Source organism: Macrobrachium nipponense, chromosome 17 (assembly GCF_015104395.2).
Source record: "Macrobrachium nipponense isolate FS-2020 chromosome 17, ASM1510439v2, whole genome shotgun sequence".
NCBI lineage: Eukaryota > Metazoa > Arthropoda > Malacostraca > Decapoda > Palaemonidae > Macrobrachium > Macrobrachium nipponense.
In genome coordinates this window covers 54828570-54851023 of record NC_087210.1, presented here as the reverse complement: position 1 = coordinate 54851023, position 22454 = coordinate 54828570, and the positions used below count along the sequence as shown (strand labels likewise).

The window sequence follows — 22454 nt, the reverse complement described above, 5'->3', positions numbered from 1 at the left end:
GCTGAGCTCGATCATGTTAGGCAGCTCCTGTTTAACAACGATTATGACTGAACCTAAATGAAAGCTGCAAACAAAGAGAGCTGGAAATGTATGCCAGCACCCCATCGACGACGTCGACCTCACCAGCAAACATTATATTACAGAGCGGCATATCATATTCAGATTAAGGATAAGGTCAAGGCCATGAGAAGGATAATCGCCAACGGTATAATGTCTAACGCGAATGTCTCCTTAAGAGTCTACAACTGTCTACCGCCCGTACCTGGTCAGCACCCTCGGAATGCGGAATAGCACCCCTTTCCCCCAACGGAGGAACCTGTCAAGACCTGACCTCAGCAATTGCTGCATAGGTCGCACTACTACCACTCTACGTCGACGATTGCAACCTCACAGCAACCAACAGGCCATATTCAAGCGTTAAGTAGATGCCCACGACCGTAAACTAACACTGGAAAAAGGAATTAGTAGTTACAGAGAGCGCGCATAGAGTTCCCCAGATTGTAAATGGCAGAAACCGTAAGTATAAACTAACAATGGCCTGCATTACACGTCCAAGGGAACACAGACATTATCTTCCGCACTTCAAGGAACTGCAAGACATCTGTGAAAATCCGAGGGGAGAACGAACAACTTAACAACCCACCTACGAAAAGAAAAATACCGACAGTGGAGCCAAAGAAAACTATCGGCCATGGGCGTCCGTTGGGGCAAGAGGGGGCACTTGCATGGGCGGCCGCAGCATATTTTCCAGGAGGGGGCAAATTATATATATATATATATATATATATATATATATATATATATATATATATATATATAATACGTATATATATATATATAATATGCAATGGAACTGCGATGCCAATAATGTAAGTGAAGCAAGATACGATAAAGAAAAAAATACAACGTTACATTGACATTTTTGTAATAGTTCCATATACTGTTCAGCTGAACTCAAATATTTCTGGAAAGAACAACGCAGTAATATACTGTATACAAATATTATACAATACATAATGACACCTTTAATTTACTTAAACTAAAAGAATATATTGTAAAATGGAAGGAAAACAAAGTGAAGTAATTATGTGTAATAATGTAATACATATATAAATCTTTTCGGGGGGAGCAAGTGCCCCCTCTTGCCCCTATGTGCGGGTGCCCTTGGGCACTTGTCTCCCTCCCTCCCCCAAAATCCTGGAAAAGCAAGTTTTAGATATTATTATATAGAGATATATTACTATTAATATATATTACATTTAACTACATCACTTTGTTTTCCTTCCATTTTACAATATATTCTTTCCGTTTAAGTAAATTAATGGTATCATTATGTATTTTGTAATATCTGTATACAGTATATAACTGCATCGTTCTCTAAATAAATATCTGAATTCAGGTGAACAATGTATATATATATATATATATATATATATATATATATATATATATATATATTGGCATCACAGTTCCACTGCATATTATATAACACACACAAACATATATATATATATATATATATATATATATATATATATATATATAAAATTTCCCCCTTCTTGGAAACATGCTGCGGGCGCCCATGCTATCGGCCAAAGCGCCCTCGCCTACGCTCTTTGTTGCATGCCGTAGCATAGGACGGGACGCGTTGGACTAAAGGACACCCGAAATGCATTTGCTGCTTCACAGGCTTCTACGAGCAAGACATTGGGACCCACCGACCAACAGGAATTCATCACTCCAGCGACGACTTAAAAGCTGGTAGGTACTTAGCGTGTGGCAAGCATAAGGAGATTATTTTCAAGAAAATTCTGTGGTCAGTTTTTAAGTTATGGCGACCCGCTTTTTTCAGGGAAGGTCTCGTACTTGGTTACCGTTCGTATACCTGAAGACAATAAGAAGTATGGACAGATTCAGAGTATATGTAAATAGGACAGTCTTTGCAAATGATGCCATTAACTTCAACTTAGTGTACATATTTATATAATATATATATATATATATATATATATATATATATATATATATATATATTATATATATATATATATATATTATATATATATATATATATATATAGATAGATATATATATATATATATATATATATATATATATATATATATATGTGTGTGTGTGTAATAAAGAAACCACTGTCTAGAAAGGTTCAGAGAATGCCTTGGTGGCACATCCATTTACAATATTATTAATAATGACAAATGCATTCCTTGTTTGCAAAAGAATTTTCTTACACTTAACGAAGCTTATGCTCACATCCGCGTGATAGTGGAATCGTGACGTCACTGTAGCGATGAATCCTAGGATGTGGTATTGTCGCACCAGCTGAATAGTTCTCTCTAGATCGTGCTAGGAATTGCAGAAACAAGAGACTATCACGTTCTCATGAACCTACCGCCACAACAGTTTTGTAATGGTATCGGCAGGTGTGGATATGATTGTAAATAAACGTGTATTAGTAATTTTGAATAAATGTGTGCTCTTTTGCGGAATATATAAACATATATATAAGTGACTTGATCACGAAATATATAAAACGTGATGCTATCTATAAATAAAGGTATTGCCACGGAGGAAAATAAAAAAAACGAGAACTACTAAGTAAAGGGTCGTTAAGACCGAAAGATCTCGGCAGTTCTCGCTTTTTCATTTTCCTACGTGGCATTACCTTTATATATATGAGTGTGTGGTTAGTTGAATTATAATTGATAAGTTCTTTGTCACCTGGTAGGATGGAACAGCGAGTAGGTACCAACGGCAGCTGTAGCTTATCGTTTATGTAAATAAAAAAAATGGTGATGATATATAGCTATACATATCTATGCGTTAATTATGAGCTAAACCACGTGTGTTGAGACCACTCGGCTCGACCTTGGCAGTTGAAACGTTTGATTTATCCACATGATTTGAACATCGTGCTGGGCTTTCTCTCTTTGTTTTCGCTTCGTGGAAAAAAATGTCGAGGTAGATTACTTTGAAAAAGATTGCAGTGAAGGCAATGGTTCCTTGGTCAAAGGCCAATATTGGCTCATAAAAAAAGCGCACAATGGAAGGAGAAAAGCAATGAAAATAAAGGCACATTGTCCACAATCTTCCCTTCAGGATTCCTCGAAATGAAGGTTTGTTATTTCCAATCTTGGTCGCATACCTGAGTTCACCCTCTCAGATTTAGTCAACTACGGTGCGAATTTCGATTATCTCTTTATATGGAAAAGGAAGTCGAGTTTTCTGAAATTTCAGATTTCTCTGTATCGAATCTGTCGAGACATGGTCTTGAAACTGTGCCTGTCCGAAGTGGACACAGATTCCCGAGGCTTTCGAAGTTCCGCTCTAGCCTTGTAGTCTGTCAGGAGACTTATTTTTCCTGTTTCATTATATTCAGACTTCAGTAAAAGGACCTATAGGAAGCCGCATTAAGAAAACAGTGAAGCTCTCGTGCGGTTGTCTGGCGAGTAGCAAGCAGAAAATGCTGCAGATGAACATGTAATCGTTCTCATGGAGTTACATGTCAAATGGAAAGCTAAGAAAATACTCTGTGACGCTTTGAGGTGTTCATAACTGCATGAGTGTTGACTTAATGGTAGATGGTGTCTCTAAGCGGCTTCGGTGACAGCAAAAGCCCCTTGAATCTGGCACGGTGGTTTGCTGAATGGTATAGTTTTGAAGACAAGCAGGCACTTTCTTTCTAAGAGACCAGAGTGATTATGTTTTTGTTTATATCTCCTGCAGGTTTTTTCTTCATTATCTAAATATGGCAATTAGTTATTTGAATGAGAAGGATTTTGCATATGGTATGCAAGTTTTTTCTATTCCAGAACGTTTGACATCATTTTTTTCGATTTATGCATTAGCGTTGACTGCCATTGATTATGATGACCTGACAACAATGTACATACAAGTGAATTTATTTATGGAGAAATGTAGAGATTTTGTTCATAAGTATGTATGGAGCTTTGAATGAAACACAGCTGTTTGCTTACTGATGTAGAATTGGCTTGATATTTGCGAATAACAAACATTTCTAATGAACCGCAAACAAACACACGCATAACACTTGCAAAGTAGAGAGAGATAGAGAATGGTTCTCTGGATCTCCACGTGTCTGTAAAAGCGTTTCTGCCCTGCAAGTACGAGGATCCAGAATCAATCGGTCGGATGTGCGCATTCCGTTGCACTCCCATTGGGACTCTGTTAAGCTACGTCATAAAATTGGTACCCGGTAATCAGCCGACTTAGATTTCGGAAGTTGGCATTCAACTAGCATCTCATATATATATATATATATATATATATATATATATATATATATATATATATATATAGTATATATATATATATATATATATATATATATATATATATATATATATATATATATATGTATATATATAGTATTATATAGTATATATATATATATATATATATATATATATATATATATATATACACATCGAGTTACTAATATCCAATATCTAATTCGCTCTACCTCGGCGGTGTGGTTTAAAGCTTCACTGTGCATCTTGGATTTGTTGGTGACACGACAAATCTGTTATAGACTAAAATATTCCCCTTCGGTTAAACTTATATGAAAATATATTAATTCCGAGGTATAGCGAATTAGATATTAAAGGACATTTGTAGCTCGATGTGAATCACGGTAATGTGATATGACATATATATATATATTATATATAATATATATATATATATTATATATATATATATAGATAGATATACATATATATATATATAGTCATATATATATATTTTTTTTTCATTGCCTGAAGTTTAGTATGCAACCATCAGAAATGAAAAAAATTATCATTATCATATATAAATAATGCGATATATGATAGCGCAAAAACGAAATTTCATATATAATTGTATTCAAATCGCGCTGTGCGCGAAACGGTTAAAGGTAACGAGTTATTTCGTTTTTCGTTGTAATGTACACTAAATTGCGATCATTTTGGTATATAACACATCGTAAAACAATAAAAGCAACACAGAGAAAATATTATCACAAAATAATGCATGAATTCGTAACGCGCGGACGTGAACAGATATTTTTTTCAAAAATTCACCATAAATCTAAATATTGTCCTAGAGACTTCCAATTTCTTTCAAAATGAAGACAAATGATTTAATATTACTATACGGTAAGAATATTAGCTTACAAATGCAGTTTTCGACCATAACTGACTAGGTAAAGTTGACCGAATGTCGAATTTTTTATATATATATTTTTTTATATGCAATTATTTTGGAAATAAGAAAAGCTACAACCTTCAAATATTTTTCGTTTTATTCTACATGAAATTTCGCACATTTTCATATATAAAACTCTATGAAATGACTAATATGAAACGGAGCAAATATTCCGAGAATGGAACGTACGCATTTCGGAGATTTGTGGCGGAGAATCCGCGTGCGGAGGGAAGGAAAGATTTTTTTAAAAATTCACCATAAATCTAAATATTGTGCTAGAGACTTCGAATTTGTTTCAAGATGAAGATAAATGACTGAATATTACTAGACTGTAAGAGTTTTAGCTTACAATTGCGTTTTTCGACCATTTCGGTAGAGTCAAAGTTGACCGAACGTGGTTTTTTTTCTATTTATCGTGATTTATATGCAAATATTTCAAAAATGAGAAAAGCCACAACCTTCAATGATTTTTTGTTGTATTCTACATGAAATTGCGCACATTTTCATATATAAAACTTTATGTAACGGCTAATTTAAAATGGTGCAAACATTACCACAATCGCACGTATGATTTTTTCGGAAGAGTTACCGCGCGGACGTAAAGAAAATGTTATTTTTTTCATAAATTCACCATAAATCGAAATATTGTGCTAGAGACTTCCAATTTGTTGCAAACTGAAGGTAAATGGTTGAATATTACTAGAATATAAGCGGTTTAGCTTACAATTGCGTTTTTTGACCATTTTGGTAGAGTCAAAGTTGATCGAAGGTTGAAAATTTGTCACTTATCATTTTTAATATGAAAATATTTCAAAATTGATAAAAACTACAACCATGGGTTGTTTTTAGTTGTATTGTGCATGAAATTGCGCACATTTTCATATATAAAACTTTATGTAACGGCTAATTTAAAATGGTGCAAACATTACCACAATCGTATGTATGATTTTTTCGGAAGAGTTACCGCGCGGACGTAAGGAAAACGTTTTTTCATAAATTCACCATAAATCGAAATATTGTGCTAGAGACTTCCAATTAGTTGCAAAATTAAGTTAAATGATTGAATATTACTAAAATATTATAGTTTTAGCTTACAATTGCGTTTTTCGACCATTTCGATAGAGTCAAAGTTGACCGAAGGTTGAAATTTTGGCATTTATCGTTATTTATTTTAATGAAAATATCTCAAACTGATAAAAGCTACAATCATGAGTATTTTTTTGTTGTATTCTTCATAAAAATGCGCACATTTTAATATATAATACTTTATGTAACGGCTAATTTAAAATGGTACAAAAATTATGTCAAAGTGACGAAATAATTTCCGAGATGTGTCACAGATACTTTTTAGTGCGGCAAGAAAGAAATTCGCGCTTGCGCGCCTATGTAACGATTGTAAACAAAACAACACCTTGATCCGTGAACTCCCAGCATCCCCCAAGGCGCGTGATTCAAGAGTTTTTGGCTGGTAGGCCTAAAAGCATTTTTCTGCGAATTTTTAAAAAAACTTTTGTATGTCGACGTAAAATACGTCCAGTCGGCACCCGAGAGACAAAAAATGTCGACGTAAAATACGTCCAGTCGGCGTTTAAGGGTTAAGACTACAAATCTGTTTCCTGTCTTTTCCTCAATAACTCTAAAAGGACCTTCGAATTTCGGACCCAGTTTGTAATTTGGTTAATTTCTCACAATTCTTAGAAATACATTGTCTCCAACAGCAATTTTAACATCTAATGATTTCTTGTTACTTCTTTCCACCATTTCTCTGGTCGTAGCCTCGAGATTATGCCTGAGACAAGCATGTCTCTCTTTTGCTGTGGAAATTAATGCTTCGATTGTATCTTCTCCATGATGAGGTATAGTTAACAGATCAAATGTGCCTCGTGCTTGACAACCAAACAATGCTTCAAATGGAGACATTTTAATGGAATCACTAATCATAGTGTTGATGTTATGTCTAACAACATCTATATATCTGTCCCAGTTTTTATCATTTCCTCGTACAGTCTTCCTGAGAGCTTCGAGCACTTTCTTGTTTGCTCGTTCACATAACCCATAGCTTCTGGTCTGTATGGAATAAGCGTTACTTTCTCTATCCCCATGACTTCTGCCAAACATTCTAAAGTCTTGTTTACGAATTCTCTGCCATTGTTGGTCAATAAAACCTCGGGTGAGCCATATCGGCAAATGATACCATTGAAAAATGCTATAACTACTTCTTCGGCTGTTTTGAGCTTAAGTGGAAAAATTTCTACTATCCTCGTTAGTTCATCGTTTATTACCAACAGGTACTTATTCGCATATCTAGATTCACAAAAATTTCCTAGGATATCCATATATATTCTCTGAATAGGTCTAGTTGGTATCGGATATGACCCTAATTTGCAGGAAGTTATCCTTGTGGGCCTGCAAGCATTGCATAATGTACAGTTTTTCACAAAATTTTCCACATCTTTCCCCATATTTTTCCATATATCTTTACCACGCACCTCATTACACGTTTTTTTTCTATCCCCAAGTGTGGACTACCGAACCTGTAATGTACTATATCCAAAACCACTGGAATTAGGACTTTCGGAATTACGATCTGTGTCGTGTCTCCTTTACTTTCACTAGTCCTTAATTTACATTTAATTTTCCTGACCAATAGATTACCTTCTAATTCTAAACCTGAAAAAGGTAACTTATAACCTTTCCTGACTGATTCCCCTCTGAGAAACGCTTTTGCGTCTGCCAAAATGTCATCTTCATCCTGCCTTTGTTGTATGAGACTCATATCCCATTGTATAGAATCACTAGTAACTGGCGTAACTTGAGATCCACCCGTATCATAAAAATTTTTACTAAGGGCATCCGCGACTACATTTAACAAATGTAGTCGCGGATTTATTAAAAAGATCCAATAATGGCTTGTGGTCTGTAAGGACTTCTACTTTATTCACCATCAGTAGCATTTTAAAATTATGCAAACTTGATACTATTGTAAAGGCTTCTTTATGCACGGTAGCCATTAATCTTTCATTGCTGCCCTTTGTCCTAGATTTCCTGCTATAAAACGCGATGGGATTCCGTTCATTATACGAGAAAAGTTATTTTAAGAGTAAGAGCACATCACAAGTATATGCATACATACTCAACGAAATATTCTAACAAAGAAAATGCAGTCTTCTAGAGGCAGTGACAACCAGAACCAAAACGAATCCTGCTTTAGCTTAAGCCTTAACCACCGCCACCTTGTATTCTCAATTCAAGATGGCGGTGGCTTAGCACCTTCTCGTGGCCCTAAAGTGTGACGAGGTACCGGGCAAGGCCAATAGAATTTTACAGGTCAACCTACGCGCAGCTTTCGCTTGGATAGCCGTTATTAATGTGACGTCACTAGGTTCAACAACTGAGACATGTCTCCTCTTTCTCTCGCTTTCTTTCTCTCCTCTCTGTCTCTCTCTGACTGCTTATTCATAATCACATTTAATTATACTGTTGTTGTTATTATTATTATTATTATACTTTTGATATTAATAATATAAAATAATTATAATAACCAACAACAACAATTATAATAATAATATTGCTATAATTATTATTATTCGTTTACTCTTGATACTATTATAACTATTATTGTTATTATTATAATTATACTCCTTATATTATTATTATTATTATTATTTTTTTTTTTTTTGCTCTATCACAGTCCTCCAATTCGACTGGGTGGTATTTATAGTGTGGGGTTCCGGGTTGCATCCTGCCTCCTTAGGAGTCCATCACTCTTCTTACTATGTGTGCCGTTTCTAGGATCACACTCTTCTGCATGAGTCCTGGAGCTACTTCAGCCTCTAGTTTTTCTAGATTCCTTTTCAGGGATCTTGGGATCGTGCCTAGTGCTCCTATGATTATGGGTACGATTTCCACTGGCATATCCCATATCCTTCTTATTTCTATTTTCAGATCTTGATACTTATCCAATTTTTCCCTCTCTTTCTCTTCAACTCTGGTGTCCCATGGTATTGCGACATCAATGAGTGATACTTTCTTCTTGACCTTGTCAATCAACGTCACGTCTGGTCTGTTTGCACGTATCACCCTATCCGTTCTGATACCATAGTCCCAGAGGATCTTTGCCTGATCGTTTTCTATCACTCCTTCAGGTTGGTGCTCGTACCACTTATTACTGCAAGGTAGCTGATGTTTCTTGCACAGGCTCCAGTGGAGGGCTTTTGCTACTGAATCATGCCTCTTTTTGTACTGGTTCTGTGCAAGTGCCGGGCATTCACTTGCTATGTGATTTATTGTTTCACTTTTCGTATTGCACTTCCTACATATGGGAGAGATGTTATTTCCGTCTATCGTACTTTGAACATATCTGGTTCTTAGGGCCTGATCTTGTGCCGCTGTTATCATTCCTTCAGTTTCCTTCTTTAGCTCTCCCCTCTGTAGCCATTGCCAATTGTCATCGCTGGCTAGTTCTTTAGTCTGTCTCATGTATTGTCCGTGCATTGGTTTGTTGTGCCAGTCCTCTGTTCTTTCTGTCTTTCTCCCTGTCTCTGTATATTTCTGGGTCTTCATCTGCTTTTATTAGTCTTCTTCCCATGCACTCTTTAGCCACTCGTCTTCACTGGTTTTCAGATATTGCCCCAGTGCTCTGTTTTCGATGTTGACGCAGTCCTCTATACTTAGTAGTCCTCTCCCTCCTTCCTTTCGTGCTATGTATAGTCTGTCAGTATTTGCTCTTGGGTGTAGTGCTTTGTGTATTGTCATTTGTTTCCTGGTTTTCTGATCTATGCTGCGGAGTTCTGCCTTCGTCCATTCCACTATTCCTGCGCTGTATCTGATTACTGGCACTGCCCATGTGTTTATGGCTTTTATCATATTTCCGGCGTTGAGTTTTGACTTGAGTATCGCCTTGAGTCTCTGCATATATTCTTTCCTGATCGTGTCCTTCATCTCTTGGTGTTTTATACTCCTCCTTCCATTATTCCCAGGTATGTGTATCCTGTCTCATCTATGTGTTTGATGTTGCTCCCATCTGGTAGCTTTATCCCTTCAGTTCTCGTTACTTTGCCTTTTTGTATGTTGACTAAGGCGCATTTTTCTATTCCAAACTCCATCCTGATGTCCCCAGATACAATCCTTACAGTCTGGATTAGGGTATCTATTTCCTTGATGCTCTTACCATACAGCTTGATGTCGTCCATGAACATCAGATGGTTGATTCTGTTGCCTCTTTTCTTGAGTTGGTACCCGGCATCCATCTTCTGTAGTACTTTTGTCATGGGAGTCATGGCTACTACGAAGAGTAGTGGGGACAGTGAGTCGCCCTGGAAGATCCCTCTCATGATATTAACCTCTGCTAGTCTTATTCCAGAGCTTGTAAGTATTGTATTCCAGTTGCGCATTGTATTTTTGAGGAAGCTGATGGTATTTTCCTCTGCCCCATATATTTTCAGGCATTCTATTAGCCATGTGTGTGGTATCATGTCGAAGGCTTTCTTATAGTCTATCCATGCCATGCTTAGGTTGGTTTTCCTTCTCCTACTGTTCTTCATTACCATTTTGTCTATCAGGAGCTGGTCTTTTGTGCCCCTACACTTCCTTCTGCAGCCTTTCTGTGGTGGGGGATGGTGTTTGTCTCCTCTAGGTAGTTGTATAGCCTTTCACTGATGATACCTGTTAGTAACTTCCACATTATTGGTAGGCAGGTGATAGGCCTGTAGTTACTGGCTATATTTCCCTTACTCTTGTCTTTTTGTACTAAGGATGTTCTTCCTGTGGTCATCCATTTGGGTGCTTGGTGATTTGAGATACAATGCTGGAGTTGTTCTGCTATTCGTGGGTGTAGGGCCTTGAAGTTTTGAGCCAGTATCCATGGACTTCATCGGGACCTGGGGCTTTCCAGTTTGGCATTTTCTTTAGTTGGTGTCTGACTGTGTCTGTCGTGATCTCTGTGAATCTTTGTTTTATTCTCCCTGTTTCTTCTTCCTTGACTTCCTGGAGCCATGTTGCATGTTTGTTGTGTGATACCGGATTGCTCCATATGTTTTCACAGAGTCTCTTACTTGGTTCGGCTTCAGGAATTTGTGGGTGGTTGTCTTCCCCTCTTAGTTGGCTGTATAGTCTTTTCTGGTTGGTTCCGAATAGTTTGTTCTGTTGGTATCCCTTATTCCTGTTCATGTACCGTTGGATCTTATGTGCTTTGGCCTTAAGCCTCTGTTTTACATCTTCTATTGTGTTGTTTAATCCCCTCTCTTGTACTTTGTATTTCTCGTTGAGTTCCTCCCTTGTTTTCTTGCTTCTTAGCCTTTTTTCTGCCATCTCTTTCAGTTTACTCAAGTCAGATCTCATCACCATGATTTGCTTTTCCAGGCGCCTTTTCCAAGGAGGTTGCTGTTTTGGTTTCTGTTGGGTTGGTTGTGCTGGTGGTGTTGGTGTTCGAATTCCCATCAGTTCTGCTACTAATCTTGCTCCTGCATATGTCAAGTTATTTGTTTCTGTGATACTGGTGGTCTGTATTATGCCCAGTATTTCATTGACCTCACTTGTTTTCTCCCTCAATTTCTTGGTGTTGTAGGCTTTCATGGAGGGGATCTTTGTTCTCTCTGTATCTGGCTCCATCCATTGTCTAATCTTTTCTACCCATTCCGTCCTCTCTGTTACTTCGTCGGTGTTTCTTCGTGTGTCGTTGTTTGATACCTCATCCTCCCTGTCGTCTTCTGTGGCATCGTCTCTCAGTTCGTCTTCGTGTAATTCGTTGTCGTGTGACATTTCCCTTTCCAGTTCTTCTCTTTCTGTTGGGGAGAGCCAGTTCTTTTTCTTTATGTTCCTTACTTGGTCTGCCAGCCTCTGCTCTGTTTGGGGGGTGTTATTCCTCTCATTCCAGATGTTGACCAATCTTCTTCTATATCCTCTCTCCGTCGGGTTGCTTCTGATGTAGCATCTCCATATTTCCTCTATTTCTTCTCTGGTCATTTCATGTATTATAATAATATATATCTTATTATTATTTATTGTATTCTATTATTTATTATTATTATTATTATTATTATTATTATTATTATTATTATTATTATTATTATTATTATTATTATCAGCAATTATTACCGTTATTATATATGATGGAGGCGATTTATATTTATACAATGGTGACCTCTCAATAATCTGATTTTGTGTTGCCAAATTTGCCCCATAGGCATTTCTTGAGGATTTATTTGAATCTGTGAATACCCTTGAATTAAAAAGATCAAACCACCTATCTGCTAGCAATATGAATTGACTAGTGGTTTCCCAATCCTTACTCTTTAATAGTCCTTGCTCACCAAAAAACTGTATAGATTTGGCTGTTGTTTCAGATAACAGCAGGGCAGCTAGACGAACATTCATTCTTCTAGGTCCTTCTACATCAATATGACTATCATTTAATTTGAACGATGTCTTCAAGTCTTTCCTACTTCTCTTGACTATCTCTCGTATGCTTGAATTTGTCACATATTTGCATCCTTTGCTGAATCCATTTGTCTTGTGTTTCTTTATCTTTCGGAAACCGATAATAATTCTAAATTGATTTTCCTATCGAATAATTTGTACAGTCACGCACTGCGCAACTAGGCATCGTGACAGTTGGTGCGAGTTAAAATTCTGTTGGCCTTGGGACCAATATAATCTTGGGACAGAGGAAGACCGTGAGACAGATTGAGTGGGAGAGAGATGGATGTCTGACCTTCTGGCCCGCTCATTACAGACTGACCATAGGTTGTTTTTGTTGTTGTTGTTGAAGATTAAGCCAGCCTTGTGCTGGCACGGGCTCTTGCTCCTAGAGCAGCCCGTAAATCCATAGGTTCAGCCTAGGACCTCTTTTGAACCTATTGACGTCATGGATGCGCATACGACAAAAATTTCAAGCGGCCGTGGGTTGACCTGTTCAAATCCTATTGGCCTTGGTACCGGGTACGCGCAAGAAACAGATTGCAGTGAGATCGAGAGTTGAATTTTTCTCTTTTCAGGAAAGCTGGATCGACCAGATTTTTCTTCACGGAAATTGGTTAGTTTTTACCTTATTTTTTGTACAATGTTTTATTTATATCTCAGTATCAATGAACAAAAACTGAAATTCAACACAATGTCTGAAATAGAAATGAAAAATTAGAATTTACCAAAGACAAACGATTGTTTACTGTTTCAGTGTACGCAAATTTGCAAACGTGGTGTGTTGATTTCAAAGAATAATCGTTACTTCCTAGTTTTTGAAGAGTTACACAACTTCCGAATTTTATTGTCATCTTTTGATATGTCTTTCTGTAAATCCATTTTGTTCTACATTCAACTTGACACCTTTACCTCTTCACCTCTTCGGTACTGATAAATGTTTCGACTTAGTTTTACTAAGCCTTTTCCCTTCCCCCCCAGTTTTTTCGTTACGAGTAACATTGGAAAACAAGGAAATTATTTTTATTCTTTCCGAATTTTGAAATGTTATTCTCGGGCATCATCGTTAACGTTGTGAGTAGGTGTGAATCAAATGAAAACTGCTTAATTTCGTGTACGAAATTGATCAGGAATGCCAATGCCATGTTATTTCTTTTAGATTTCTTTCAAGTACCGCAAGTACCGCGCTTCAAAGAAAGGCTGGTGGGGGTCACTGTCTAATGGAAACATTATGACAATTAAGCTATTAATGTTTCATAACTACAATCTCGAGGTCAAGAGGCAAAATAACACATCCATATTTACTGTTTAAAAGCTTTTCCCCCACGAAGACACCACCCACTGTCAAAACACGAAACCCAGTACAAGGCTAATCCTCTGTTTGAAACGTAGTCCATGAAACAGGCTGCCACAATGAATAACTACTACGTTGCTTTTACGCTCTTGAGGGAGCCTTCCAAGCAACTGCCTGTTTGCCTTCTCTTTTTCTCTATTGTTGTCTGTCTAAAACAGAATACCTTAAGATCGACACCTGGCAACATCCAATGATCTGAAACATTCTTTATATAAATAACAGGAAAGGAAATAATAGGCACAGTTTCTGTACCAAACTCTCTGAAGTTTATTCACACAATGTGCCCCGATGATGTTCGAATGAACGTGAAAGCGATAAGATACAAAGTGATTCTGACATCGTAAAATTATTTGTAATGGCTATTTTGTATCTACCTGGAATTGACTCTCCCGTGTTTGGCCCTAGAAGGACAGATACATTTCGCTCGCTCATCTCCGAACGCTCCAGTCCCATTCACACGAACGATGAGTCCTGAATGTATGGTACGTCTTTCTTCGTGTGCCCTTTTCTGAAGTCTTCCAGTGGTGATCTTGCTGCACGCTTGGAGGAAAGTAGAAATTTTGTACCTCTCCAAAGAGGAGGAAATGGAAGCCACCGCTGGCTGAGAACTTTCCTCGTAGTACGTTCGCCACGTTCAAAAATAGCCAAGCCACGTCCTGCTCATCTTGATATATAAATGTTAATACATCCCTCCAAATCCCATCTCTGCATTAAGGAGCGAAGGTAATGTGTTCAATGAAGCCGCGGACAATACTGTCTGCGAGAATTGTTCCAAGAATAGGATCTTCAGAATCATTTCCAAACACGATCACTGGATGTGAACGAACATGTGCTAGCTTTAAAGAATAGTTGCGTGATACTGATAGAGGAATGACAATCGATAGGCACCGTTGTGATCTTTGTGGTGATCGTGTAAAAAGTTTCGTCTTATTTTTTTCTGTGAATAATCAAAGGTCTCATATTATTATCTTATCGTATGCTGTTGGACAAATAACAAATATTATACAAAGATGTTAATCTCTTAATCCTGTGGGAACACTCAAACACAATTTTAACAAATTTGCCTCCATTTAGATAAGAATGATTCATTAAGAGGTAAAATTTCCAACAAGAACACTCGGAGACCGCAAACCTGTGCCAAGGCTGAGCCGTCAGTCCACGGTCCAGATCGTCAGTCCCTCCCCAAAGACGTTTCTTCTCTGCCACGGAGACCAGGATCGTTGCGAAAGTCTTGGATGCGCAAGATTCAGATTCTGACCACAAATCTCATCACTTATTGCTAGTCAAAAGGAAGCGGTCCACCTTTGGTCAAATTTTCAGAAAATTCCATTGACAAACAAAACCCCCGTAGTTGTGCAATGCCGTCAGTGCACCTCATGCTGTGGACTATAGGCACTGCTTAAGGTTCTGTGCAGCTTCCCTTCGGCCCCTAGCTGCAACCCCTTTCATTCCTTTTACTGTGCCTCCATTCATATTCTTTCTTCATCTTACTTTACCCGCGCCACCCCGGCTCCTAACAATTGTTTCATAGTACAACTGCTTTGAGGTTTAACTCCCGTTACACTTTTCAAACCTTCTTACTGTCAATTACCCTTTCAAAGCTGAATGACTTTTAGGGCGCAGCGCTTGTCCTTTGGCCTAAGCGCTCTATTCCAATCCAAACAAAGAAAAAGTTTACCAATCTAATCCAGAGCCAGAATTCTCCCAAAACGTAATAACTGTACTCATTACTTCTCTCCCGTAAGGAGCAGTGCTGTAAGTGCACCTCATGCTGTGCAATGTATGCATTACTGAAGCTTATGTGCAGCGTGCGTGCCTTCGGCCCCTAGCAACCACTTTTATTCCTTTTGCTGTACCTCCATTCATATTTTCTCTCTTCCATCTTGCTGTCTACCCTCTCCTAACAGTTTCATAGCGCAACTGCTTTGAGGTTTTCCGCTTGTTACACCTTTGAAATCTTTTACTGTCAATTTCCGTTTCAGCGCTGAATGGCCTTAGTTGCCCCAGTGCTTGGCATTATACCTTAAATTTATAAATCAATCAATCGATCATTACTGCTCATAAGCCCACCGGCGGGGAACTCTTCGGAAAAGGCCCAAATTATAATTATTGTCACTTGTTTGCTAAACTGCCGAAAGACAGACAGGCAAACTGAAACCAGAACATAACCTCTTTTGACGTAACAATAACTGGAATCATCATAGTCACATAACACTCTTTCCCATCCCTCACGTTCTAGAAGGGGATCTTTGTTCAGATCGTTGATCATTTGAGGGCCTTCAGTGGGTAATGTATTCCGATAATATGGATTCGAAACTCTACCGCACTAATAAGAGATTAAGTTCCTATTGGTTGTGGTTTTTAGCCTTGCAATATATTCTTAAAATCTTTGGACGAGTGGTTTACGTGCTCGTCGTCTACAGATTCGGTAGTCGTGAGTTCGACTCCCAGCTCTGCCAACGTGGAATCAGAGGAATTTATTTCTGGTGATTAGAAATTCAATTCTCGATATAATGTGGTTCGGAGCACACAATAAGCCGTTGCTAGGTAACCAACTGGTTCCTAGCCATATAAAAACTTCTAATCCTAGGAGAGCTGTTAATCAGCTCAGTGGTCTGGTTAAACTAAGATATACTTAACATCCTTCCAGCTTGGATCGATGACCATGACTCAGGAAATGAGCTTATTTGGAGTATCATGCGTGAAACCATTGACTGGAAGGTATTCCACGTACCTCGTTCAGCGCAGTCAGTGACCAAGTCATAGGAGACTTCCACCGGGTCTGAAGAATATTAAATGCTAAAATGACTGACATACGATCATAAGAAGCTCCACGACCGAAAGGAATCGAGATCGATTTTATTTTCGTTACATTGTGCAACTTTAAATGTTGGAGGCGTCGACCCCTAAAAATACATTCCTTTGGGGAAGCTTCCAGTTTGCCATTGTGTGTGCAACTACTTGGTCAAAAGGATATCAACGAGGGTTTTCCCCTCAGATCTGTTTCGTTTGAGAAATCTACGGTCATCATAATTCTCACATCGAAATACCGTTTCGTTGTCAGGATTGAAAGCATATAAAATATATATATATATATATATATATATATATATATATATATATATATATATATATATATATATATTTTATATGCTTTCAATCCTGACAACGAAACAGTATTTCGATTGTGAGAAATTATGGATGACCGTTAGTTTTTTCTCAAAACTCGAAACAGATCTGAGGGGGAAAACCCTCGTTGATATCCCTGAAAAGCATAATTAAAAAATAAAATATTATATATATTATACTATTATCATTATATATATATTATATGATATATATAATATATATTTTATATGCTTTCAATCCTGACAACCCCCCCCGAAACGGTATTTCGATGTGAGGAATTATGATGGACAGTAGTTTTTCTCGAAAACGAAAACAGATCTGAGGGGAAAAACCCTCGTTTTGAATCCTTTTGATCAAGTAGTTGCACACACAATGGCAAACTGGAAGCTTCCCCAAAGGAATGTATTTTTAGGGGTCGACGCCTCCAACACTTAAAGTTGCACAATGTAACGAAAATAAAATCGATCTCGATTCCCTCCGGTCTTGGAGCTTCCTATGTTCGTTATTTGTCAGTCATTTGAGCATCTAATATGCTTCAGTCCCCGTGGCTTTTGAAACTTGAAAAAAATTGCTCTGTTGGTGAAAACTATAATTATTGTATTAAGATATAATTAATAATTAATATAATATATATAATATATATATATATATATATATAGATATATATATATATATATATATATATATATGCCGTATGTGTGTGTACACTATACATACAAAACTACTTTGCAACTGTTAGAAATTTAGACTGATATCTTTAATGATAATTGATTGAATTGATTGTTGAAAAGGTACATTATCGATTGTGAGCCTCAATGAAATTATTGTTCACTTCAAAGAGATATTAGTATGTTTTCTTCCAACATTTCTGTTTAAATGAAACATTCTAAGCGGAAAAAAGAAATATTTCTTTTAATTTTAGACATGAGTTATTTTTTATTGATAAAGATGAAAGTAGTAGCCGTTCCAATCCGACTAGCGCACGCGCTGCAAGAGTGGCCTTGAGCCATTTCAAAGGAAATAGCCAGACAGTTTTCCTTCATGTTGATGAAGGACTCTTTCGTATCATCATTAGGGATAAAACGAAATGCTGAAAGATTGCCGATTCTATAGAACTTCATTGAACTTTGTGGAAAGGCTTGTAATGATATAACATCTTTGAGCTATATGATTTGTTAGATTTTTAATAAATCTAACTTGGTTGCAAAGAATTCATTCTTACTCCCAATTCCCAGATGAGAGTCCTTTATCTACTGCTTGGGATCTTCTTGTTCGCCAAAGGGGCTCTCGGGGATAGCAACAATGAAGAAAGTGGTTCCGTAGAAACTGCGCATTCCTTGGATCCTAGGGATTCCAGCCAGAAGGAGCGCCTCTTCGGCTCCTTCAGCACCACCACCTACACAATCGTCTCGGCCGTCACCTCCACCGTCTTCTTCTCCTGTCTCTCGGGAACAGCTGCTACAGTCTGCGCAGGGCGGAATACAAAGCGATTCCGAAGAGGCTCCGATAACAAGGCCTTGGAATTAGTCGGGTAAGTAGCTTTGTGTCCTTGAAGTTGTGATATTCAACCAAAACAAGTAAATAAGGCGCCGAAGTTTCTTAGGCTCAATCGAGTTTTCTGTACAGCGTATAATGACGCGCACCGAAAATAGATCCATCTTTCTGTGCTCTCGATATAATGCTGTATGTACCGCAGCCCATGAAACTTTAACCGCGGCCTGGTGGTGTCCATTCCGATATTGTTGCCAGACGCACGATCATGGCTAACTCTAACCTTAAATAAAATAAAAACTGAAACTTTAATATGTTCGATGATTGGAGGGAGGACGATCAACATACCAATATGCAGCCCTCTAGCCTCAGTAAAATCTAAGATTTAGGGGCGGACGGAAAAACAAACCCATCTCAATGGTTATTTTTTACAGGAGACTAAACTACTATTGTCTGCTTAGAATGAAATTTTCTCACTCTCAAGTTCAGTCGAAGATGATCTCCAACAATATTAGTTTTAGAGTACTGATGGACAAATCTTCAAAGCATTCAAAGCAGGTCCTGGAGTGTTTGAAGCATCGTTAATAAATGGCTGCTAGATGGATGTGCTGGCTGCTCTGTCACTTTCTGTTTGTTGGTCATATAGAACTTATGTGGAAAAAAATTTTCAAATCAATTGTGACTAGTCTTGTAAGTTTTAAAAACAGTATTTCAACAGTCAAAATGTTGCTCTAACAACTCGTTTAAGCAACACTACAAACTCATTCTGAGGTTTAAATATTCCTCAGACTGGGTCATTTAACTGACCAGAAATGGAAGTAAGACTTGTTCTATCCAAGCATCTTTGTGCTATTTATATCAAAACTTCCAAGTGCTATCTATATACAAAGATGGAATAGCTATAAATTATAAACACATGGAGACAAATTAAAATGTTCTATATCCATGTTTGAAGAAACATTTGTAGGCACTGCTAAGACACGTGGCTCCAGGTCCAGAATGACGGCAGTAACTCCAGGTTTAGGTTAAAAGCTATATTTTCGGGCTAAGACTCAAGGGTACCGCTTCAGGTTCGGCTTCAACGCTTTAGTTCTTGATTTGGCTTAACGCAGTGATTCCCATCCAGGGGTCTGAAGAACTATAGGGTTCCGAAGACCATTTTCACGGGTCCCTCAAGAAATCGTGAATAATATTTTTAAGAAATGTTTACTTGGTGATGCAAACTATTTTATGATGTAATGGTGCATTTTGTATGATTTATATTAAAAATTTCTTAGCTCTCTCTCTCTCTCTCTCTCTCGTCTCTCTCTCTCTCTCTCTCTCTCTCTATATATATATATATATATATATATATATATATATATATATATATATATAGTATTATATATGTGTGTGTGTGTGTGTGTGTGTAATATACAGTGTGCTAAAGATACAAGTTCCTTGGGACATGAAAAATCATTTCAGCGGTTCCTTAATGTATAAAGGTCGGAAATTATTAGTTATAATTTGATGGTAATTGTAGGTTCTGAATGAACGCTATAGAACGAGATTGTGATGGTAGATATAGTTCCAGGGTAAAGTTCATATTAAGTATATCTTAGTTTTACCAGACCACTGAGCTGATTAACAGTTCTCCTAGGGCTGGCCCCAAAGAATTAGATATTTTTGCGTGGCTAGGAACCAATTAGTTACCTAGCAACAGGACCTAGAGCTTATTGTGGGATCCGAACCACATTATATCGAGAAATGAATTTCTATCATCAGAAATAAATTTCTCTGGTTCCGCGTTGGCCGAGCCGAGAATCGAATTTCGGATTACTGGATTGGTAGCCGAGCGCGAAATCCACTCGTCCAACAAGGAACCTCTAGTATAAGGTTAGAGGCTATATTTCCATGTTCAGACTCAGTGCTATAGTTCCAGGCTTATATCGAAAGCTATGTTTCAAAGTACAGATTCACTGATTTTAATTCAGGTTTATATTCAAAACAGTTCCATGTTCAGACCAGAGGTTTAGATTGAAAATTTGGGCTAAAGTTCAAGTTGAAGGCTACATTTTCAGATTTATACTGAAACATATAGATCCACCTTCAGATTGAAGGCTGTAGTTAAAAGTTCCGACGAAAGACTGTAGTTCCAGGTTCAGATTGAGGGTTACAGTTCCAGATTCAAGATTAGAGCTCTAAGTTCAGATTGGAAGCTATAGTTAGAGGTTCAAATTGATGAGTATTGCTCAGGGTTTAAATCAAAGTCTATAGTTCTGGGCTCAAATCGAAGAATATCATTCTAGTTTCAAACTGAAGGCTATAGTTCCAGATTCAGACTGAGGGCTGTAATTCTAAATTCAGATTGAAGGATATAGCCTTGAATTCAGATTGAAAGCTATTGTTTGAAGTTCAGACTGAAGGCTGTGGGTCCTGACTCAAATTGAAGTCTAAAAAATAGAGGCTCAGTTATGCTAGTTCCAGTTTCACATGGAAGGCCATGGTTCAAGGTTCGAATTAAAGTTCATAATCAGATCGATGGTTATAATTCCGGATTCAGATTGAAGGTTATAGTCCTGATTATAGGCCATCATAAGAGGTTCAGATTTAAGGCTATGGATCCTGGTTTAATTCTCAGATTTAAAAATGTAATTCCAGAATCAGATTGAAAGTTATAGCTCCAGAATTAGACTGAAGTTATAAATCCAGATTCACACTGAAGGTTATGACTCCTAGTCCAGATTTAAGGCTATAGCTTAAGGTTTGGAATGAAGGCTATCCATAAGTCAAGGCTATAATCGTAGGTTCATATCGAAAACTATAAACCCAAATTCAGATTGGAAGCTATAGTTTGAAGTTCAGCTAGAGAAATTATGGCCCCTGGTTCCAATTGAAGCTTATAGTTATAGACCCAGATCAGATGAGAGGACCATTGATCCAGTTTAGATGGAACGCTATTGTTGGCTTGCGACTGCGTTCCTTATTCCCAGGTGTAGCCTGAATGTGTTAGTTTATAATATATATATATATATATATTTTATATATATATATAAGAATCTATATATATATATATATATATGTATATATATAAATATATAAAATTACAATCTTCTATTCTTTAATATACACAGTAAATAACTTTTTTCATTTCAAAAGAAAATTATAGCTTTCCTTTATTTTTTTAGATACATTTAAGCCTTTTGGTCTTTAATTATCCGTCTAATTATCTCAAATATCCTTCGATTCCTAACAGCGAAGGAGGCTCCAATGTGCCTGCACTTGAACCGAGCGGACTTGGGGAACCATCCCCGGAAGACACCAGCGCCGCAGGGGAAGCCCAAGCCAAAGATCCGAAGTTCGGCTTCACTGTCTGGACCACAGCTCGAACCACCACCTCAGTCACCGTCTTCTACACTAACAGGTCAACGACCATCAGACTCTCGTACTACTGTGTTGCTGGTGGACTCCAGTTCCCACCACAGAATTGCGCCGGCTAAGAACGAGATTCAGGCTGCCTGTGAGTGTCAGGGGAGAAGCAAAGAGAAAATGAGACCATGACTTTTTCCACCTATTTACAGTTCATAAGGACGGCGTTCAAGGCAAAACAAGCAAGTCCTTTTTGGCACTCATTTGTTGTGACAGAATGAACGCACTCACGACTTCAGAGAAAGGTTCATTTTGGAGCGAGAGATACGAAGTTTCTTCTCTTTTTCCTCCTCCCATGATACTCAGGACTTTGAATTCAGTCACTCGAAAGCAACTATTGTAATGTAATCTTTCTCTGTATTTATGTATGTATATTGTTAAGACTCTGAGCGACGTTTTTAAGCACATAAATCCATGTAACCACTTCAAA

The 22454-nt window shown here is 37.6% G+C and overlaps 1 protein-coding gene across 1 annotated transcript in view; it reads left to right on the top strand.

Moving 5' to 3' along the window:
• The window catches only part of LOC135196239 (uncharacterized), a 26382-nt gene extending 3928 nt beyond the window's left edge, over window positions 1-22454 (top strand). The window contains exons 2-3 of the mRNA XM_064222917.1: window positions 18361-18656; window positions 21852-22454. Of these exons, the coding sequence (XP_064078987.1) occupies window positions 18361-18656; window positions 21852-22095 (540 nt within the window). The 3' untranslated portion in view covers window positions 22096-22454. The remainder of the gene's footprint in view (window positions 1-18360; window positions 18657-21851) is intronic.